Below are 23821 nucleotides of genomic sequence, written 5' to 3'. Positions count from 1 at the left end.
AGGCCTCACACCTCTCAGGTCGAAACAAGACGAATTACCAAGGAGAAGCACGCTTGTCTCGCTCCGGGACTTTGAACAGACGCTATGTATGCACAGGTCCCCAGCAGACTATATCCGACGAGGATGCTCTCGTGACTGGAGGCCCTCACTTCCAACAAGGACACATATGCTGACTGAGTGACTGAACATACAATGCTAAATGTACATCCAGTCTGAGCAATCTCACAAGAAGCCAGAACCCTGGGTACAGGGGTTTGGCTCTCTGGTCATCTGCCTTGCTCCAAAGATAATGTTTATAATGTCTGAAGTAACAGATCATTAATCTCTCATGCAATAAATGCTGCTTCTTCCAAAAGAAATAGAAAAACTGCAAAAACGATTCTGAAAAGCATGCTTGAAGTCAACAGGAGGCAGTACTGAACCAGGGCTTAGCATAAATTTTAACTCATCTCCTTTTAAAGAGAAGTGGTGATGGGATTCAGCCGTGCTTTGCCTCTGAGCTAATGAGAAACAAACTCCTCTCTTTATTATACACGACTAAAAAGTAGAAGGAATGAAATAATTCTGTAGAAATGAACTCGACAACAAACTTTAAGCCTCTATGGTATGAAAATCTGAAAGAGGGATACTGCCTGCTAAGGACAGGTCCCCAAGGGGCTACGTTCATTCATGCCCACTTCGTGTCAGGCTCTCTGACCAGGAACAGATTCTTTTCCCTCATCACCAAACATCAGAGCACGGAGGACCAGGAAGGAGGTGGAGCATGGAGGACCAGGAAGGAGGTGGGTCATGGAGGACCAGGAAGGAGATGGAGCATGGAGGACCAGGAAGGAGGTGGGGCAAGGAGGACCAGGAAGGAGGAGGAGCGCAAAGGACCAGAAGGAGGTGGAGCATGGAGGACCAGGAAGGAGGTGGAGCATGGAGGACCAGGAAGGAGGTGGAGCATGGAGGACCAAGAAGGAGGTGGAGCAAGGAGGACCAGGAAGGAGGAGGAGCGCAAAGGACCAGGAAGGAGGTGGAGCACAAAGGACCAGGAAGGAGGCATTTATCCAATGATCTGTAGACATGTTTGACTAATGTTGACCTGTTGAATACATTTCAGCCATGGTTTTTTTCAGAGGGAGTGAACTTTCATGAGCCGTTTGGAAAGAAAGTGTTGTTGTTTTTTCTTCCCTTAAACCAGGAATAAACAAAGCAGACTACAAAGAAGACAGGACAGATCTCAAGTAACCTGACTTCAGGGTTTACCTCTAGGGAGATGAATGATGTCATTTTCACTTGGGGTGGGCCACATGGGAGCCTCCAGGTCAATCTCGCCACGATGGTTTTTCTTCTCGATGGGTACATTGGTCGGCTCTGGCACATACATTTCTAAAAGAATGAAGCGTTTGACGTGAGAAATGATGGACAGGCTGCTTATTGCTGGTGTTAATGCCCTCGATCCAGACAAAGTCTTCAAGTCAATGCCCTATGTCCCAGGAGGTGAATGGCTCGCTTTCCCAGTTTGCACAGCTGATGCTGGCAGCTAGGTTTGTGGGGGGCGGAAGCATGTCTCAGCCTCTTCCTCCACCACCCTTTCCTCCTGGCAAATGTTGGCTTTGTAGTTGTGTCTAGTTGTGTGTGTGTCACAGCTACACTGGGCTCTCCATCTCTCCATGCTTTGGTTCTTTGTGTGTATACCACCATTCACCAAGCATGGTGAGAGCCGAGAAGGACTTGTGCATTTACCACTGTAATTTTTTTTAAAGGTTTTTTCAGAAATGCTCAGATAGGTTTATCTGCTGAGTCCCAACACAAGGCCACTAAAGTTCAGCTATGCACTGTCTAGTGGCGCCATTTTAAAGTTCCGCAGTGTAGCTGTACCCCTAAGCTGACATGGATCCCAGGTTACTGTCCTCAACAGACAGATTCATTAACACGAATACTGCGAGGAGACGGGAGCATCAAGGTGGTGATGGAATGGTTCCTGTCTCACTCAGGGCCTCACTTGGATGTGAGGGAGCCTACGTGTGGTCCGGACTGCCTGGGGAGTCTCTGGTGTGCCGGGGATCAGACTGGGAACACTGCCCAGAGGCTGTCCTGGTGAAGGCTAAGGCTCTGCAGTTCTGGGATTAGGGTAGGGGATAAAGGAGCTGTTTTGGCAGGAGTCTGGCCCAGGGATAGAAAACTAGAAGACTCAGGGAGAATCTGGGCAGTTGTGGGGGCTCAGGTTTGAAACTAAGAGGTTGACTAAGCAGCTGCTGAGAAGGAGAAGGACAAGAGGAGGTATCCGTGTGTGTGTGTGTGTGTGTGTGTGTGTATGGGTGTGTGTGCTCCAAAGTCATGTTACATGTGGGAAGAAAAGGGTTCAGCCAAGGGATGGTGGGGTACAGGCTAGAACTACTTAACTGAAAAAAAGAATGATCCAGATCTACTCTCTTTAACTGCAAGTCTTCTGCTTTTGTTCTGATAGACCTTCATGTCCTACTCCCTTCTGTGTTCCATCTTAAGCTTTTGCTCTGGGCTGGTCCAACGGTCATACTGAAACTACGCTACTCTGACAGGGCAGGGGCCGTTAATGGGGTGGTTATACCTGTGTGACTGTCCCCTACTTTAAGGGTAGAGTATGCAAATCAGAAGAGGTATAGCCTTCACCTACATGGTGAGAGTTTTGCAAATTACCCTGAGGACTTTGTGTAGGAGCATTGCAATTGGGCTGACCCACTGCCTGGGCCCTATTTGGCTTGAGAACAGAAGGATGATGGCTTAGATACCTGGACACATCGGGCAGCAACTTCCTTCCACCTTGATGGGCTCGGCACAGGGCAGAGGGGGGCAGCTGACAGTGGAGCAGAGGGTCTGGCCTTGCAGGCAGTAGCAGTGTGTGCAGCTGTCAATGTCCCATCGTTCCTCATCGGCATAGGTCTTCCCGCTGAAGTGACACACCACTTTCTTTGGAATTGTGTCTTCTAGTGAAAAAGAAGAGAACACGGCGGCATGACTGAGTGACCGCATAGCATCTTCTTCTAGTGGGAAACTAAAGGGAACAGCCTGACACGATAACATGGTGGTCGATGATCCCCAGGATTTGGTGACCCATTTTTTCTCTAGTCCCAACAGTGTTGTCTGTCATTCTCTTGACCCTTTTCTTGTGGCCCACAATTGACCAGGGACCACAAAGTCTAGCGGAGAATACTAACTGTAACAACCTCCCGGGAGTGCTGCTCACTGGGCAAGTGTCTTTAGGCTGTTATCCAGAATGGGATGCAGAGAGGGACAAGGGGTCGAGCTGGGCACGATTACAGAGCCGGACTTTACCAATCCCCGTGCCCACCGTTAGTGTGAACCACGATGGGAGATGGCAAGGGATGAGAATGACGGCGCCGTATAAAGACAGCAGCCTAGAGAACTGCTCCCTTCCCCTTTCACGGATAGAACATGGTTTCTCGCCAACGAGGACATCTATCTCCCCCTCCAACACAAACTGACTTCTCCTAACCCATTCTTCTCTCAACACCAGCAAACTGTGGTTCTCCAGAACAAAATGCGTTTAAAAATGATTGTGTTTAGAGATCTGTAACATGTCCTGCCACTCTTGTTTCCTCCTTCGGACATCCTTTCCCTCGCAGGTTCCCTTCTCTTCTTAATCTATTCATGCTGATCTCATGTAACAGCTTGTTTGTTTTCTCTCTGGAGCTCAAGACTAGTGGCCCCGAGTAAGCCAGATCAGCAATTCAGGAGCAAGGCAGAGATGTACTGATCCACGGAGAAGCCCTGTCACCAGGCCAATGACTGGCTGGGTGACACCTTAAGTGTGAGGCATTTTTATGCTTGGATTCTAAAGATTACCCTATGCACCTCTGGGCACTTGCTATGGCAAACACCCTTAGGAAAGCTGGGATGCTCAGGGCTCGGTGTTTTTCCCGGGAGGCTCCGAGAGACTCTCAGGGGTTATGATGTTCACTGGGCAGACACAAAGGACAGAACACAGGACATCTAAGCAAAGGAATAAAAGCTGTAACATGCACTAAAAGGCATAGCCCCCGTCTTTCAACATTTTTCTACTGTTTCATTACTACTGCCTAAAGCCCAACAAGGGATGTTTTAGAAGTAATGAGAAATCCATTTTTCAGTATCTGCTAAAATGTCATTTGTCCACTAAGTGATTTGGTGAATCATCTATGAAGTTAACAACTCATTTGAAGGCTTTCAAACCAAATGTGATACAAGTGTTTGCTAATATGGAATCCTTAAAGGAGGCAACTTCAATTACGATATCTGAAACGTACACAGGAAATGGGCTGGGTAGAGCTACATCGTATGCTTAATTCAGGAAGTCTTCTGACCCATCATCATGGCATGACGATAGCTTTGGCCACTGATCCAGAGTCCATTATGCGGTGACCTTGTACTTGGAAGGAAGTGATCCTTTACACAGCCAACACTCCTGCTTATGTTTTACATAAACTGTGAAATAGCTCCGACGGTGGAGCAGCCACCAGAGTGCTGAGTGAGGAACTGGGAAAGGGAAGGCTCAACCCCTTCCCCATATTGACGGCCACCCTCATCGCAGCTTATGTTGGTGGCACCCCTGCCGGTGCTGTTATGGAGGAAGAGAATGAGGCGCCATGAGAGACGGGCTGAAGGTTTTGTGCAAAGGGGTTCAAGTGAAGGCCAAGCACTGGGCTCTATGTTCTTAGGATCTCAGCAATGGAAACTCATTACATCTTAAGATATTTAATAATTCATCGCTAGTAACGCTTACAAGGCAATATTAGCTTCCAGAATGAGGCTGCGCTGTTAACGATGGCAATTATGTGTTCAGCCTTGTGAGGGCATCCACACATGAAACCAACGCTCACCACAGTGCTAATGTAGGCAGGACCCTGACCCAGAATCCTGTCCAGTGTGGTGGATGCAGCCTTGTGTGTGGGTCTCCCTCACCAAGTCTAGTGCAGCTACCACCACGGATACAAGGAAACACAGGTGGACAGTGTAGAGGGCCAGATGACCATGGACACAGTGGAACCCATTATGCTAGCAACCCATGAAGAGGAGAGCCAGGTTCAGTTTCCCAGAGACAGAATGAGAGTTCCTGACCCCCTTAGTGATGTGCAGTCTCTACAGAATTATTTCCCCACGAGTGGGCTGACTACGACCGGACCTGGATGCCTGGCCTTTTCACCAGTTTATCCCCGAGGACCTCAGAGGTGTGTCACTTTCAGCTTCGGTTCATCTGCAAATGACTTAATTCAGATTTGAGAGCAGGGCGTGAAGATGTTCTGAGCACGGCGGTTGCCAGATGGCAGCAAGACACGTCTTACGTGGGCTCCAGGGTGCACCAGGCTCTTCAGGAGCTCTCTGAGGTCATGCAATACACTCAGAGCCCCCAAAAGGCTCAACTGGTGTCTGACCTGAGGTGGGTCAGTTAGTGTACTGTCTAGTGTGCAGAGACCCCAAGTGCATCTCCAGTCCCCGATTCACAGGGACCCCCGTGTCAAAGACATCATTCTTGCTCTCGCTGGCAAAGTCTTTTTAAACCGAAATATCAAAACATTACATAGCAACTAATTTTGTTTCTCCAAGTAGGGTCAAAAACCAGGGTACCCTGTGCTAATAAATCTTCATGCTGCCAATAAAGCATATAGACGTGACCCTTGATTTTGAGAAAACTGTAACTAGCTTTAGCAGGGCAACTGCCATCTGGCCCAATAAATAGTAAGATAGACTTTGGTTAATGAGTTCCTTGCCCTCTCACAGGATTGAAGAGGGGTAGGGTGGGAGGGTGTGTGTGGAGGGAGTGGGAATTTGGGCTGGTATTTTTTAAAGTAATAAAATAAAATAAATAAAAAATGGAAATATTTTTGCTTTACACTAAGTTCCTCTTGAAAGGTTAGTGGCTTTGGTAGAGTTTTGACGGCATAGAGCCGGTGGTAGCCGGATGGACCATGGGTTCAAGAACCCTTCTGAATGGGAAGATGGGGCAAAGTCTATGCACTTTGAAGGTCTTTATAATGAATTAATAAAGCTATTGTCACTTTCTCGTAGGACCTGCTTAGCCTAATGGAGACTACATGTAAAGGCTACTCTAAACACCTCGCCTGCGGAGGAATGCAGACCTACACACAGTTTCTGTTTGGCTATTGGTGTGGCTGTTGGGTGCATATGCTATTTGATTCTCACCACTCACTGAACACCCAATGGCTCTGCTGACGCTGGCAATGACACCATGTGCTCCTATTTCTCAGTACCTCATATCATTCATAACTTCCACGGCTGGATGACTACTCTGCCCCAGGCATGCGTGCGCCAGTTCTGTGTGATCCCCACAGCCCAGGGGACAGGTTACTGTTTCAATTCCATAAACAACGGAGGCACACGGAATTAATGTCACTCGACTAAGATGTGAGGACAGGAAGGGTGGGGCAGGAACTAGGGAGGGTTTGGCTCCCCCGCCAGCCCCCCCCCCCCCGCATGCCTTCTATCTACAAAGCACAGTAGCATGACTTGAAGGATGTGGGGGTCGCTTTCTGGGCAGATATCCGTGCCACATAGACCAAAGTCATTATTACTCAGTGACTCTAGGCAATGGAGATCTCTTTCAACCAAGCGGCACAGCCTGGCTGAGGAGTGGAGACGGCACGGTGGTGAGGACTTGGCCAAGCCTGGAAGTCACCCCCAATATGTCTTCCCCTCACAACTCTTGTCTCCCTTCCTCCCTCTCAAAGGAAAATGACGAGGGAAGGGAGCATCAGGTATGGCACTGATACAGAGCAACATTTACTTTTCAAACAAATATATTAGGAATTAAAGATCCCAACAAACAGGATCCTCTTTGAAGCAACCCTTGCAAGCTAAAATCGTATTCTGAGGACACTGCCACAGTTTCAGACAGCTTTGGGCTTTCCCACTGGCAATGGTATTGAGGGCCAATATTTGACACTATTGAATGGTTATACCTTGGTGTGATAAGCTCTGACATTTTGCTTCCTCATTCTGGGTCCCTGTCTTTCCCATCAGATCCAATCTGGAATGGCTTCGTTCAGTTAAGGAATTTTTTTTTTCTGCCACTGTCAACATGGTGAGCCAGGAGCTGTTTGCCACAGTGGCTCTATGACAGGGTAAATCACAGAACATGCCCCTTCCCCCCCCCCGTCTGTCTCTGTCTCTCTGTCTCTCTCACACACACACATATACACACACTTCTTTGTATGCAATTCAAGCAACAGTATCTTGTACCGCCTAGGACCACACTGAAAAATTTGCAGAACCTTTTGGGAGCAGAGATGTAGAACTCAGTGTGGTTCCCCTCTGTCTGTCCTGGATTCTGGCTATATAAACGGGAGAACTGTCAAGGTCTTACATGGCCACTCTTTCTAGGCTGAATTCAGCTGTTTAAACTCGACAGTCTCACGTCGACAGTCTCACGTCTTTTCAATATGAGAACAAAAGCTTTCAGCAAGCTGTGAAGGTTGGATGGACCTGGCTTTTACTACTTGAGCTGTTTTAGTTACAAAGTTCACTAAGGACAGTGGTGGCCACCAGTGCCTTCTTCCTCTTTCCAGGTTCAACCTCCAGTCTCGACTCACATGGGCCCACAGGCCTGGCCGACTCTGACCTACTGCTGGATACATGAGCCTCTGCTAAGGAAGCTTCTGATGGCTTCCCTTTCCTCTACGGAAGGATACGGAACCCCAAACCTACTGTAACCTGCATTACAGCTGGGCTTTCAGTTTCTGCCTCCGAGATAACCTTCTCAGACAGACACTTGGGGTCTGTTTCGCTGGTCATAGTGTGGGAGGCCCTTCCTGGGAGGAAGTTGGGAAGCTTTAGAAATTGCATCAGTTCTTTCAAATCCTTGCCACAATACGGAGTCCGGAAAAGTAATTTACTCTGGGATCCCGTGGCTAAGAAGCTAAATGCTGCTTCTGCTTTAAGAAGTCCCCTGTTTATATCAATCCAGCACAGTCCTGCTCTCGGGCATCTGTTCCTTCCTCAGGTATTGGGATGCAGGCACACTGACAGAATTGTTCTCAACTCTTGGCTTCAGTAATGAGCAGGGTATATTCCCTCTGGGACACGCCCTCAGAGCCACAGGGCTTGTTTACATTTGGTGGACATGCCAAAGGACTGGCTCATAGCATTCCACTTCAGTGTGGGCACCAAGTTTGAAGTCTGAGGCGTGTATATATAGTTTAGCATATGTCTGTATATGCTCACGTGTGTATGTTGTGTGTGCGCATGTGTGTATAAAGAGGCCAGGGATCAATGACAGGTATCTTCTTCTATCATTCCCCAACCTATACTTTGGTTGTTTCTCTCACTGACTCCAGAAGTCCATGATTGGCCAGACTGGCTGGCTAGCAAGCTTGAGGATCTGCCTGTGTCCCCTTCTCCTTTGTTGCTAGGGCTACAGATGTATGCGGCCATGCTTGGCTTTTTGCATGGGTACTGGGGATTCAAACGGAGGCGTTCCTGCTTGTGCAGTGGCAGCCATTTTATCTGTCCAGCTATCTCCTCAGTCTGACTTCTGGTAAGTAATACTTAGTGAGATCACTCGGGCAGGGGTAAGAAGGCCGCTTGCACAGTATGGGTGGCATGCGGTTTAGAAGAGGGAGTCAAACAAGCAGCCCAGGCTTACTAACGATCAGTACAGGGCAAGGACTTCACTAAAACATCCATGTGCACTTTCACAATGCACCGCAGTGCTTTTCTCCAGCCCACAAGGGAGCAGGACAAACCTATGTTCCATTTTACTTTCTGATAAGACACCAAGTCCCTGCCTGTGACGTCATTTTCCTTCGTCAACTTCAGTTGGGCAAACGCTAGGTATGAGAGCCATGCTTGGAGAACATAGGAGATGTGAACAAGCTCTATTCGAGAAACTAGCACCACTATCTTTTTTGTTTTTACGTAAAGGGATGTCTTAAACAGAAATTGCAAGAAGCGGGAATCTAAGTAAAGAGCCAAGAGGTCAGTACAAGTTTGCAGATGTATAGGAAGAGACCCTGAGCGCTGGCTCAATGGGAAGTGCAGACTCGAAGAGGTCAAGGCGGGGAGCTCAAATGGGCTTGGGTGCATGCTGGACCTGAACAATCTCAATGAGGGAAAGAGCTTGGGAAAACATTCAGTTTTAATCCTTTGCATATGAAAAAGGGGGCAAACATTATCATGCAGTGTGGCTGCCACCTCTGTAAAGTATCTTTATCGATGCACAAGCCAGTGGCCTTCAAAATCCTTTCTTCAGAATTCAGTTTTATTTTATTTCAGTTCATCTATTTTTTGGGATATGCTAAGTCTATTAAAAAGATCAAAAGAGGCTTCCAGGTTTCTTCACCACACTGCAGTAAAATGGTTGCTTCAAACCCACAGAATTGTCACAAATGTTCCTGAGTGCCATCAACAGAAATCCAACCAGCTGGCGTACCGTGCCTTGGTTGAGCCCACTGCATGCAAAGCGGGCACAATTTCTCAGCTATGGAATGTAGTTCTTGTATCAAGGTGTTTACGGTGGGTCGGTTGGGAATACTTCAAGATTCAAGTTCAAACAAGTAGTTCATTTTCAACTTGAAACGAAGTCTTATTTTATAGTAAGGCCTACTATTTCACAGGAAGGTAGGCGTGTGTGTGTGTGTGTGTGTGTGTGTGTGTGTGTTGATATTACACACCAAAATAATTCTGGAAATGAATAAATGTATTCTAAATGGCAGGCAGTAACGATGGAAGATCAAGGTGGCTCTAAAAAAGAAGGAAAAGAGACACAACTTTCTTTAGGATGCTTGAGTACAGCATCTGGCTAAGAAAGCCTAACTGGCCAAATGTCGCTGTCTCTGAACCTGCAGGAGATGCTCCTGGTTGTCAGAAATCCTCTCCCAGCATTGTCCAGGGGTCCTCGTCAGCTGGGTCGTCCTGGCAGAGGGCTACACCCATCCCTTATCACTGGCAGGTAGAAAACCAGGTTTGGCCTCTTGTACAGACATAAACGGGAAGGGACAAATGCTGGTCCACTCTGAGACTCCAGTGCCAGCCTCCCTCGGTGCAGAGGGATCTTGAACACAAGGTCATGGGCCCAGACAGATGCGATGTCCCAGAACTGCAAACATGTGAGTTTCTGTTTATGATGCCTGGCTAAATGGAGAAACAAAAACAGAGCGGGAACTTCACAGAAGAAGGAGCTTTCTAGGGTGCAGGGCAAGACCTAAGCAAACTGAAATCAAACACGGTTTATTTTTGGTGTGGTAACTTTAGAGCAGTTCCAAGGTTGGTACAGTGGATGACAACTGGAATGTTTTCCTTCTCGCACCCTCTAAACGATACACAAACGCCCATTCTGTTTCCCTTGCCTTTCCATCATACTGCATCTCTTTTCTTTCACTTAAATGCCTTTAACGCTAGTTCTGACAATGAGGGTGACAATCTGGAGCCACTGTGACAGCTGGGGAAGGGATGGAAGGGATGCAGGACGCTAGGAGAGCATGCCCTCCAGAATCAACAACAGCGAAGACCACATGAATAGTTCATGGACTCTTCTCATGACACTGACTTCTAAAACCGAATTTATGGGTCCCCTCTTCTCACATTTAGAAAATGTCTAGTGGTGGCGCACGTCTTTAATCCCAGCACTCGTGAGGCAGAGGCAGGCGGATTTCTGTGAGCTCGAGACCAGCCTGGTCTACAGAGCTAGTTCCAGGACAGGCTCCAAAGCCACAGAGAAACCCTGTCTCGAAAAACCAAAAAAAAAAAAAAAGAAAATGTCTAAAGACAGTGAGGTCTGTACGTAAGATCCTGCCCTCAACACAAGTATTACAGAGAGCGTATTATTTCTACCTGGGCCACAGAAAGGACCAAAGAAGCCATGGACCTTTAAAGATGAGAAAAGACAGGAGGAAGAGCACCACCAAGCATCATTGTGTTCTCCTCCTTCAGAAGGCCACCAGAGATATGCAGTACTGGCCTCTCTCTTGGTGAAGCCAGAAGCTCCACTCCATGTGAGGAGATAAACGGAGCTACATGAACATTGCTTAGATTAGCTGCAGTCTGCCCTGAAGCAGCAGCGGTTCACTGAGGCAGGCCACTCTGGTAGTGTTTACCTCCCCACATACAAATATAGCTTCACTTCATGTACACAGGACCTTTGAGATGCACAGATTGCCTCTATAGGAGATTAGACTGTATCGTATGACCAAGATACAAAGCCGGTATGTTTCAGAGGCAGGATCACAAGCCTGGCTCTACGGCAAGTCCTTTACAGTGTGCGCAACTTTTTAATTTTAAAGAAATATACCGGAGTGTTAGATTCTAGTGTCCTGATATTATGACTTAAAACCACGCGACATGAACTCCATGGATTCTGCATTTCAATGATGCTGATGCTAACGGTTATTATACTTGATGCTGACTGATGTACATGCATACAGAGATCTAAGAAGATAATGTTTTGATCACTCAGCCTGAAGCACACTGACGTCCAAGCATGAGGGATGCTGTACAGCCGACAGGTGTGGTTCAGGACACAGACCCCTCTCTATTAGGGAGCCATGCTCCTATGCATTCCCTGAAGATGACTATACAATTATAGCACTCCAGTGCACTGAGGGGGAAAAGGGGGCTTTGACTTGAGCCAGGAGAGCCTCGTGATAGCGCCACTTCAAATATTAGGACAGACTAACACACAGCAAATATGAAGTTCGGCTATGCGCTAATCAGACAGAGGTATAATAAAAAGAATGACGTGGTGGAAGAAAACCATAATAAATCATCTACCAAAAATTCATTTGAGAGATCTTCAAAGAGCCGTATTAAAGGCATTCTGAAGTGACTCTAAGTCATAAGCAGAACATCTTAACTGTGCTCATAAGCAAGTTCTAAACCACATGTGCTGATGTTTTATATATATGTAAGCAAACAGCTCTCATCCAAAAATAACCAATGTTTCTCAGAATCTTCTTAAATCGAAAGATTCATCGACTCGGGGATTTCTAGCTGTAATTCTCAGTATGTGACCTAAAATATCAAGTAAAGTAACGTGCAACTAACAAATAAACTCATCCTTACCAGACTGTAATTTTCAGGTAATAGTCTACGCAAGACTTCTGGCTCAGCCAGCAGAGTGCTCCTGCTCTCCTGGACCAGCCTGCTGGTAGTACATCTGAGTATCTCACTTTCCAAAGCTGACAGGGAACTAATGTACGACCCCATCTGTTATAACTGATTATAAAGAATAATCTTTATAATCAAAGGACTGCTATTTCCATGGACTGGCCAACCCGGAAAAAACGAATCAAAGGCATACAAAGGATCCAACGGACTACTCGTGGCCCCCTTGCCAGAGCTGTGGGCAGGATAGACATCTTCACAAATATGGTGAGGGAAGGTGGGGTGGTGGTCATGGGTCCTTCGTTTGCTTTCTCTCTCTTGGGAAAAGACAGCCAAGATCTCATGGGCCCTCAAAGACTTTCTTCCCCTCTGGGAAGGAATGAGAGAGGCACATAGCGCATGGCCAGTAGCAAAGTGAGGACCCTCAACAACAGCCTGGACTCTCGAAGTGAAGAGCATGGTAACAGAGGGATCTAGCAGTTCCAACCACCCAGATACCATGCCTGCTATCACACATCAGGATTACCAGCATGTTACCTGACCCACACCCATTGCTATCTTCTGAGCCATCTTTATAGTCAGAAAGCCTATGACAATACAGCCAAGCATTGTGTGTATTTGTATAGGAAGGCAGAATACAAAAAATTAGAAAATCAATTAAGATGCTCCATTAAAATGATTGGGTAATTACTACTTAGTTTCATCCGAGTAGAAGGATGAATTCCCTAATGATAGGTATTATAAGCAATTAGACAAAGCTGCTCACTTTTCAAAATTAATCACCAATCCTATTAATTATGCCTGTATTACACATCCTACTAAATTAGCACACGTAATAGGAGGCCTTCACACATCAAAAGAGAACCATTATCACCGCGTATTAGTGAGCAGATAATTTAGCTGAAAGGAACACAAACACTTGTAATTAGAAGCCTACTTTTAGGAGGATCGCCCACTTTTCATTACCTTTGTTGAGAAAATGAAATTCAAAGGCAAACATGAGCAAACTTCCTGGTTTGGGGATAAGAAAAAAGTGGGTTTCTCAGGAGCTGTGAGGCTGTTAGAGCAATGGCTAACCAGGAGGGGACCTGAGGCCACAGCAAGGCCAGCGCCCCTGGTGATTTGGGTGGTCCCTAGTGAGGGCTGACAATCTGGAGTGAAAGTGACAATGCCCCAATAATGCCCAGCGCAAGCCCTGGTTCTCACTGTTCTATGGGAAAGCAGTTGGGTGCTCAGTAGCACGAAACCCTGGCCCGGACCCATTGTTTTCCCTTCTCGAGATGACTAAGGATCTGCAGGTCAGCCACGGTTATGAAGGATTTTTGGGAAGGCTGGTTTGCCCAGGCTTGGTACCTCTGTAGAAGGGCTGGGCTAATGGGAAGGTGGGACAGTAAGAGAAAATACCCAAACATAAAAGAGGCAAGTCAGACAGGAAATCCCTAAGTTACGTCATGAACTCAACTTTCAATGCTTGACTAGCAGTGCCACACGAGAGCAGGCGCGATGTAAGCAGAGTATTTAGAAAGCAAGCACGACGCGGACAGGGGAGGCTAAATTAGGGTATTAGGTGTACAACAGGGATGGAGCGGTAAGATTCGTGAGCACACACAAACTACAGGTGCCGGATAGTGAATTTTTCATGTTCCCTTAGGATGGCTCCCAGGCTTATCGAACACATGTGAACATACAGACACATCAGTGGGTAGAAGGGGTCAGGGTGTTTGTTGTAGAGGGTGCTGGAACACAATATGCACTTATATGAACCATAATTTAATGCAAGTGCTTATACTCTAACTTAAAACCCAAATCAGAAAGTCTGGCCGAATAGGTCTTTCTTGCCCACGTTAAAGAAGACTGTGTAGTCTAAATGATTCAGGAACTGAGATAATGAACGGGAAACGCAGGAGACAGAAAATACTAAGGTTTCTTTCCACGATTTTGGGGAATTGCTTTTGTGAGAAAGAGAAGTGATTTACCATCATCACATGAAAACTAATTCACAACTAAAGTAACCGGCTTAAGGGATGAAGCAACAAAACACCACAGGGAGGATCAGCTGAACAAAACCCTCTGAGAATTTCAACACAAGAGAAATCTGTTAGGGGATTTGTTTTCCCTTCTGAAGCGGACATGGAATTCTTAGGCCACCTGGGCTCGATTTCCCAAGGATTAACCATGTATTCCCGGGTGGTTCATTAATTCTTCCTTTTGTCACTGGAGGTCTGCTAAGTGAACGGGACACAACTGTCTTGTTCACAGGGAATCCCTGTGAGGGATGGGCAGTATCCTGGTTACATCTCCGATTTAGATTAGCACCAAGGGCAGCGTGCCATTTCTTGTACAAATTGTAGGCAGCTCTTTGAAAGGTAAGTAGCTAATGTGGATGCATGTCTTGATCAATTTTTAGTTCCATTTAGGAACAATGCTTACAGGTATCTCTTCCCACTGGGAAATTACCGTCTGTCCCAGTTTCTGTAGACTCCTGATCCGTAGTTGCTACTACATCACAACTGTCCACAGCCCTCACCCAACAGTTACTTTAAAGGATAAATTATATAGATGGTCACTCAAAGGAGAGACCCAGTTTTCAAGACATATTGTTTTATATTCTTTGCAAATACACACACACACACACACACACACACACACACACACACACACTGAATACACTCAGTATAACTACTGAGCATATCCAGCTCTGTGAAACTCTCAAGAACAACGTTCTGAGGCCTGAAACTCTTTCTTCTTCCCCAGGTATTACTCAAAACACCTGCAATGACTTATGCCTAGGAAGCATGCAGACCGCACTGGCAGTAAGTGCACAATTAGCTATAATTAATTAACAAAGGCATGTGTTTTCATTTGCCACTCTGATTAAGGGTTCACTATGGGACTGAGATGTGTCTTGTCTCTCATTTGACTTTAGGATGCAAAACCAATAAAGACAGCGAGGGCCTTGGGAGCCAGGGCTGTCCTTGATTAGAGATGCCATCTGTCTCAGCCTTCCTTCTGGTCCCCAGAGCGGCATCTGGCTCATAGCCACAGGACCGGTTTGGTATGGACATTAGGGGTTAATATTCGTATGTCCTCTGCTTATAGGATGTGGCACCATGGGCCAGAAAGAGGAACGAGAACTATCATTTATTTAGGCCTCACTCTGTGCTCAGGCCACCAACGTGGACAGCCACGTGGCTTAAATAGGATCACCCCACTGCCCCGTCAGACAGGAGAAGCCAAACAAATAAAGATTTAATGAATATTTCATATTGAGTTGGTCTCAAGGGAGAGGCAAGTTTTATGTAATGAACATTCTCTAATATGGGGAGTAGTATTGGAATGGCTATCAAAATCAGTCAGGTAGCGAGAGCTATGATATTAAAAACGCAGAGCTGGCTAAGGGTCCCAGTGGAACACAACGGTGCTGTAACACCATTGCGTTCTGAGACAGCAGCAATTTATTCTCCATGCCCTCCATCTTGGGAGCACATCTCCCTCATCTCCCTGATTAATGTCCACACACTGCGTTGGTATGGTATACCAACCAGGAAAACCAATTTAAAAAAACACTAACTGATCTACGCAAATGGCTGTCAGTGTCAATTCAGTGGTCACTTGGAGAGATGAAGGCTGTTTGTTTTTTTCCCCCCTTGATCTTACCTAGGCAGTAGGGACAACACTGGCCTTTCCTCAGAACAGGTCTTTCACAGGACACGGAAGGGCAGGACTCAGAGTAACAGCTAATGACGCTATCCATGCACACACAGCTGGTGCAAACGTCAGGCTTCCAGGACTCAGCTGCCAGGAATATATCCCCTTCATCATTTTTGCAGTAACTAGGCACGCTCTCATTATGGGATGTGGAAGGCTGAAGTGGTTCATCTGGAAAAATGAGCATACAGGTCAGCAAAGCCAGCATGGCAGGTCCCAACGACGCACACAGCATAGTTAAGTGTCACACTTACAAAGACGCCCTGCCTCTGAGGCTCTGGGTGCCTCATTAAAAAAGACACGGTTGGTTATAAAATTAGGAAGCCTGATTTTAGCAAGGTCTTGAGTTTTAGAACACAGTAACAATAGGAAAAGACTTGTCATCGAGACTCTGCCAGGTGCTTGCACAGGTTCTACTCGCCCTCCTTCTTACCTTCAGCAAGGTCTTCATTTTCTTTGGAGATCATCGAACTTGGATCACAATGGGTGAGTCAGGAAACCCTGTTCCTGCTTTCCCAGACTCTCTTGCAACCCAGAGAGGAGGAGGAGAGGCCCCTGGTCTAGCTGCAGCACAGGGTTAATAAAGGGATCTCCAGGGCTGCTTCCGCTTTTCTTCCGAGGGTGGAGGCACTGCCGCCCGCATCCTTCCACGCTCTTCCTACCCTGAAAACTGTGCTGACTGAAGTCACTCACAAACTTATCCTAAGTCACTGAGCCACAGAATCAACAGTGGTCCATACCTGCCTCAAGCTTCGTGTAAGGACACAGAAACCTCTACTAGTTTAAACTTTAGAGCTAGGTTCTCTCTTAGCTGCAGTCAGCGCAGTGCTAACCATTCAACACTCAAATGTGTCTTCACTGCTCTGCACTATCTAGACGCCTGTCTGTAACATTCCTAAGTTGAGGCGTTCCCATTAGTGATGCAAGGCTTAGCAACCCAGATCAAGCACTAGGTTGCCATCCAGGGAAAACCATGTACAAACCATCCGTGGTTGTAGTATGGAAGGTCTCCACATCAGATGACAACTTGAAATGGAAAAAAAAAAGAGTGTCGCCAGGAAATACAGCTAGCTCTTTGGGGGTTGGTAGCCACAGAAATGAATGGCAATTACGCCCAAGAAGAAATCTGGGATATGAAAGTTAGTGGGGTTCTTGCTTTTGAAATGTCACAATATCCCAGGAGTCTAAGAAGAGGCATGGCAGCGGACCAAGCAAAACCAGAATCCAGTCACCTTTCCCCAGTGGCCACACAGTGGGGTGTTATCTTGTGTGCTCCTGAATCGGGATCATGAATGCTGCTGTCCTCAGCCATGAGACAAAGTATGAGGCAGACGTGTAGCGACCACATGCTACAGAAGTTCTAAGTGGAGGGAGGGCCCTTCTTCCACCTGTGTCGTGAGTCAGGCACACCCTTCAGTAAGCACATTTGCTCCTCCTTGAAGACCAAGGTAGCTGCTGCACCTGGAGCTATCTCTGAGGGAAGCTCTTTCAATGGCAAGAGTCCAAAATCTCTCCTCAACCACAACTACCTTTCTCCACACCAGTCCTGAAGACAAAGTCACAAAGACCAGACACTGGTTCAACTGGTTCCGGTTCACTATGGGACTTTGGTTCATGGACAGTTCCTTATGTCCCATCCATGTTCAGTAAAATAAAAGATGGAAGGATGGGATCCTATGGACATCTATTCCTAGAGAGAATTTCTTTTTTAAGAGGGAGGCCACAGCTAACTTTGGCTGGAAGTAAGTACAACTCAGCTTGGTCTGCCGGTCTAGGTCCCAAAGTTCCCCAGAATCCTGCAGACTTGGATTCGTTTAGCTCCTGCAAACAGTGTTCAACTCTGTGGCTAAAACTTGAGATGATGAAGATGGGACAGCAATGACAACACCGGAAATGAATGCCTTAACATCAGAGAGGCTTCTTATGGACGCCCAGAAAACTCCAGAGGACAGCGAGAAGAGCTGCTGTGATGGGCGGGAGAGTCAGAGCAGGTGCAGAGGAGACTGTATTTCTACTACACAGGAGGCTCCTGACCAAACCCCGTCCACCAGTGCCCCCTGGAATGATACCTGGATTCTTCCTTTCTTTTCCTGTTCCCTAGCCCCAGAGACTGTCTAATGCTGTTTCCAAACATTTATTTCTTGGTTTACTTAACAGTGTTTTTCCTGGGTGAACACTCATCTTTTTATTTCTCTTGTTTCCCCCTGTCTCTCTTACCCTATTCATTTGTTTTATCGAGAAAGGCTGGCTTGGAACCACATGGCCTCGGCTGGTCTCAAAGTAGTGTCTCTCCAGTGCTGGGATGACAGTTGAGAGTCATGGCGTCCGGACTAGGATCACCCTAGTATCTATTCTTTGTTCAGGGCCCACTTCTGTGGAGATGGCCACAGGGAAGGCAGAATGGGGGAGATGTCTCACAGAAGTCGCCATCATACAGACACGTGTCTTATGGACGAGTCTACATCATTCTTAGACCATTTTAGCATGTGGTCACTTAAGGTTGGTCTTTTTCAAGATGTGTAGCACGTACCAATGCTACTCTTCAAATTTACTGTGATGTAAAAGACACTGACATTTTAAGTTTTAAGATAATGGCAGTGAAGCAGACATGGTGGCTCGTTATGTATAATTCCAGCATTTGAGAAGCCGAGGCAGTATGAGTCTGACTTAAAAAAATATCCTCATTGCTACAGTCTGGTTACAAATAGTCTGAAAAGATTCATGATGGGATCCACAGTTCATTTAAATACTGTTTAGTCTAGCTTGGGCCTCATTCAGATATCCAAAAGTAACTTTTGGAATACACACACACACACACCTCCAAAGTTTAAGACAAGAGTTACCACTGAGTTATCAATATATGGAAAAAATATTAGTCACCTTGGCCCAAGTTTATAAATGAGAAGAAAAAGCTAGGCATAAGATGGAGTGTCACTCAGCCCCAGAGAGCGAAAAGCAGAAAGCCACAGCTGCCTCGCCAGGAACCCGAGGAGCCTCAGCAATGCAGACTCTTATTGTGAAGCTGGGCCTAAGCCTGACCTGGGCCTTGTCCATCACCTCTTCCTGGCCCCAGCTCTGAGTGCAGCCAGATGTCCCATCCAAGAACCTGGGCTGGCGGTCACAGAGAAGTATCTCCTCCTGAACCTCTCCTAGTCACTCAGCCACTAGCCCCGAGAGCACAGGGCACTTCTTCCTTTCCTCACATCTTCTGGAGCTCAAGTACCCCCTCTCACCGTTCCTCTCTGTGCACCATCACTTTCTTAACGTAGAACCACACTGGCATGTTTTACTCTTTTTTTTTTCTTTGACCAATGCTCCCCAGGATAGAAGTTATTTTGTTTTCATTATTCTCAGGATCCCCAGGGCTGAGTTCAGGCATTCCGGAAATGCCTGCAAAAATGGATAGACGCTCACTGACACTATTTCCCATCAGGAGGATGGGAAAAGTCATAGGTCTTCCTTAACAGACAAACACCAGCAGGGCTTGCCTCCATATAACATGTCGATCATGACAAAAACACGGCTGGAACAGGCCACACAGAGTCTAAAGATAGAATACAAATGGACTACTTACGGTAGACAAGATTTTGCACTAGGCCTCTCTGCTGAACATAGTTGCTACTTACACAAATAGATCTGTCCCAAGATCAACTTTGGCTGAAATTTAGTTACTGAGTATGATGGGCAGACAGACAGCACAAGATCCCAGACAGCTAACTAGATCATCAATGTAAAAAGGGAAGTAATAAAACATGAAAGTTTATGTTCCACCGAGCAAAAACTCACTGACTGTATACAGAGAAGGAAAGTAGTTATGGTTTTAGTTGAGAAACTGGGAAGATTAAACACAACCAAATAAAACCAGCTGCTTTGGCAATTTTACGTGTTGAATTAAAATTGTTTTCTAAAAGTCATTTATCCTAGTGTTGGCAGAGTTACTATTTTAGGTATAAAACCAGTGGTGTAGCACACATTTAATATCTCAGCAAGTTTACAATATAACATATTTCTTTTATGACCTGAAATTTACCTGCTAAGGCCTGAGCAATCACAGGAAGAACACAGGAATAGCCCCCATGCACACACAGGGACACCCACTCAACACTCTTGGTTTTAGCCCATTAATCACAGTTTTGGAAGGGCATGGGCATATTTTCAAAGAATTTTTACAACCTCTATAATTTCAAGGAGTTGTATTTATATTATTCTCCAATAACTAGTTTTCGCATTTGTTAGAAACAATGTGACTTTTCACATCAGCAAAGTCATCTGACATAACTTAGCACAGAGGGGCTGCCTGTACTCGATGTACATCGTCAATGTGAACTGTAAGGCTGATGGAGAAAGGGAAAAGTCAGTCTTTCTCTTTCAAAGTCAACTCTGGTGCCATGCATACTGATTGTAGTAGGTGGGTGACAGAGGGGAATGGATTGGGGAAGCAGGCAGCCAAGAGGATCCTGCACAGGTTTCTGGCTTTGGCATAGAGCTCATCCTGATGTCTACAGAACCATCAAACAAAGCTGCATCCTTCCCACCAAGCCTGTGCCATGCCACCATGCTGGTTACCTGTACACTGGGGGCAGCAGGAGTCCTGGGTGCGTGAGGGGCTCTGGCAGAGCAGTGGTGGGCACACCTCGGTCTCACACAGCACCCGGCCACTATGGCAGGTGCACTGTGTGCAGGAGTCGATGTTCCACGTCTCCCCTTCCACGAAATACTCTCCTCCGGGTGCGTGGCAAATGGAGGGAGTGCTGAGCTCTGGCTTCTGCACCACAAAGTCATCTGAGGAATGACACAGAACCAAAACACGAGAAATTATTCACCTGCAGCTTCTGTAACCGCCGACGAAATGGGTGGTGCTTGCTTTAATGGAGAGAGAAGCCGAAGGGCTTAAGGAGCGAGAGAACTCACCCCTATTCTTATCCCAGGAATAGAAAAGGAAAGAACAAATTCCATGCCTAGAAATGGAAGACAAAGAGCTAATCTCAGAAAGGGAGGTTCGAGTGGCTGAGTCTGTCGATAGTCCTGAGAGAATTCAATAAGAATGAAATTACAGGGAGGTTCACTCGCTGGAGCATCCCAGGGTATGCAGGAGTTGTCTAGAATTGAGATCGTTCATTTACTGAATGCTTGTTATGGTTCAATTATCTCCAGGCTGGGCACTTCTCACTTCTGTATTTCTTTTCTTCCTTTCAATGGCCTGTGAGCAAGGCACTATTATTCTATTTTACATATTTTGAAAGCTACCAGTTTGGAGCATTAAGCACAATCAAGGGGCTGGGACCGAAGTCAATGGTTATTTGGAAAACGGATATGCCTCTAGATTAAACAAAACTTCCAAATGATGGATGTCCTGTCTACTTTATTATCTTGGGATTCTCAACACTTTTATGCTTGGAAATATGGCCCACTGTCAAGGAGCCACACCTCACTTCAGCCAGCTGCCAGGACCCCAAGCAGGAATGTTTCTACAGAATCAACAGTCTGAAACCCTTCACCTGAGACTAAACATTTGGTGGACAGTGCCATCATCAACCAGAGACATGCCTGGAGGCTGATGACTGTGATTTCTTTCCCCAGAGTGGATGTGGATTTGGTCCCTTTGCGAGCTGATAACGAAGGGGAGACTTTAATGTTACAAAGGCTACAGAGGTACTGGGAGTTCCCCTGATGTGGTGCTGGGAAGTAAGACGGCACTAACCATATTCCTGGAGTCCAAGCACAACAAGGACATCAAGAGGTGTTGAAAGAGGTGTACCCTGCTGAGAAACGATCTAGAGACATCACCGCCGGCTTAGGCCTGGAGCTCAGCGGACGCAGAGGGTTGAGGGGGAACCACCCTGTCTATGTAGAAATGGTCAGAGTTCAAGCACAGGGCCGTCCCTTACAAAGCAGTGTGTGAGGCAATAACACTGATGGAGTACAATGGCGTGGGCTGACTTTCAGGACAGCTTTATTTCATGGGAACCAGGAAAGCCTGGGACTTTGCCTAAGCAGACGCAAGCCAGAAAACCGATGGCTAAAGTAGAATCCCTGGATATAAGCGGTGGAAATGAAAGCGGAGGTGGGAACAAGACACTCGGAGAGCATTTCCAGTGGCTTAGAGAGAGAGATAAAAATGTCACAATGAAAACCAATATTGGCAAAGATTTTCTGATGGCATTCAGAAAGGACGTTCAGAGGACAGACAACCGACAAACTCTGAAAAGCTGATAAGCAGGGGGCGTCATGAGGAGACCTGTGTGCAGGGGTTTTTACCTCCCTAATCTCCTTGCTCTATTATGTTCCTGCTTTAAAGCAAAACACAGTGGCTGAGGGACGGTGAGGAAAAGGTAAAGGATGAGTAGAGGGTGTGGACTAACGCAAGAGTTTATGGTGATCATAAACTCTTCCTCCCAGGGAACACCGGCTCTGCACGGGAGAAGAAGCGACTGCTCTTTGAGGTAGGAAGGAGCCCACGAGGACGGCAGACCTTTAGGGCTTCCAGTCAGAAGAGACCACATACAGCAAACCACTAAAGATTCTGAAAAAACATAACTCTACACATGCCTGCAAAGGAACGTTTTTTTTTTCTTCTGTATATGTATGTACATTCAGAAAGCCAGTGAGTGCATGTATGTGTGTGTGTGTGTGTGTGTGTGTGTGTAGGTCAAAGGTCTATGTCTAGTGTCTGTCTCAACAGCTCTCTACCCATTTTTCTGTCTGTCATCTATTTATCTATCTATCTATCTATCTATCTATCTATCTATCCATCCATCCATCCATCCATTCACCCACCCACCCACCCATCCATCCATCTATCATTTTGAATGGTCTTCCACTGAACCTGGAGTTCACAGACTTGGTTAGATTAGCTGGCCTGTAAGTCTCAGGGACCCTTCAGCCCCTCTCCCCAACAAGTATTGGAATTACAGTCTGGGCCACCATCCCTGTTTTTTTTTTTTTTTTTTTTTTTTGGTTTTGTTTGTTTTCGAGACAGGGTTTCGAGCTTTGGAGCTCGTCCTGGAACTCCCTCTGTAGAACAGGCTGGCTTCAAAACTCAGAGATTCGTTTGATTAAAGCCACTGCCTGGTTTCCATCCATCCATCCATCCATCCATCCACCCACCCACCTACCCACCTACCTACCTACCTACCTACCTACCTACCTAATTAATTTAGGCACTGAAGATCAAACTTGGGTCTTCCTGCTGCAAGTGTTTCACCAATGGGGCTTTTCTCAGCCCCAACAGTATGCCAGTAACTATGTGGTTTAGAACAGGCTACATCTCTGAACTAGAGAAAGATACTTCTGGTCCCACTCTGCACTGCCGTTCTGTTTTGATCCATCTCTCTCTATTTCTACCTGTCTAGCTCAGACATCTTGGCTGAGCCGTAGCTGACAGAGAGCCGGGTGCAGGTTCCCAGTCATACAAGCCTCTAATAAAGAATGTCTGGAGGGAACAAATGATGTTTCTCTCTCTCGGAGAGTTGGCGCAGGCACAATACTATCTCGTCGAGCAGCTTCTGATCTGGTGGACATGGTGGTTGCTCAGTTTACTTGCAAAATACGTGATCAAGGAAAGAGCTGGCAGAGAACACATCTAACTGCACCAGGGAAACAAGACTCTTTTGCACTTACGTTCCCCGTGCAAAGGTACGGGTGTCATCAATTTGGTAATTGCTGATAAAGACAGAATCTTATAGCTGAGAGGATCTTTGTGTGAGAGGAGGTAAGGCAGGTGCAGCCTGGTCAGCACAGATTATTTCCCCTCTTCTATTCTTCTAGCAACTCACCTTGATTATTATTATTAGGACTAGACTGTTTTGAATTTTGACCATTCCAAATGTATCCATTTGGCAAGAATGCCACACATCCATCTCTTGAAGACAGAACAACAGCCACAGATTTCAGTAATTCTTCCCTCCACGATTACTTGGCAAGTTATAAACTTTTATGAAGTAAAAATCTCACCAATCCCATCCAATTAACTAGGGCTAAAGTCTTCGGCCCCAATATGCTAGCAGTGAACTGGAGGGTTAGACTTACAAATCTAAGT

General features: G+C 46.3%; 1 protein-coding gene across 3 annotated transcripts in view; it reads right to left on the bottom strand.

Moving 5' to 3' along the window:
• Crim1 (cysteine rich transmembrane BMP regulator 1) overlaps positions 1–23821 on the bottom strand; it is a 175720-nt gene that overhangs the window by 5348 nt on the left and 146551 nt on the right. For all 3 annotated transcript variants that reach the window (XM_041631123.1, XM_041631124.1, XM_041631125.1), the window contains 4 exons: positions 20350–20565; positions 15733–15954; positions 2754–2948; positions 1249–1371 (listed from right to left, as the gene is read on the bottom strand). In XM_041631123.1, coding sequence (XP_041487057.1) covers positions 1249–1371; positions 2754–2948; positions 15733–15954; positions 20350–20565 — 756 coding nt within the window. The remainder of the gene's footprint in view (positions 1–1248; positions 1372–2753; positions 2949–15732; positions 15955–20349; positions 20566–23821) is intronic.

This window comes from Microtus oregoni, unplaced genomic scaffold (genome assembly GCF_018167655.1).
Source record: "Microtus oregoni isolate MIOR12 unplaced genomic scaffold, Mior012 000036F_ref0000092, whole genome shotgun sequence".
NCBI lineage: Eukaryota > Metazoa > Chordata > Mammalia > Rodentia > Cricetidae > Microtus > Microtus oregoni.
This window is presented reverse-complemented; position numbering and strand designations above follow the sequence as displayed.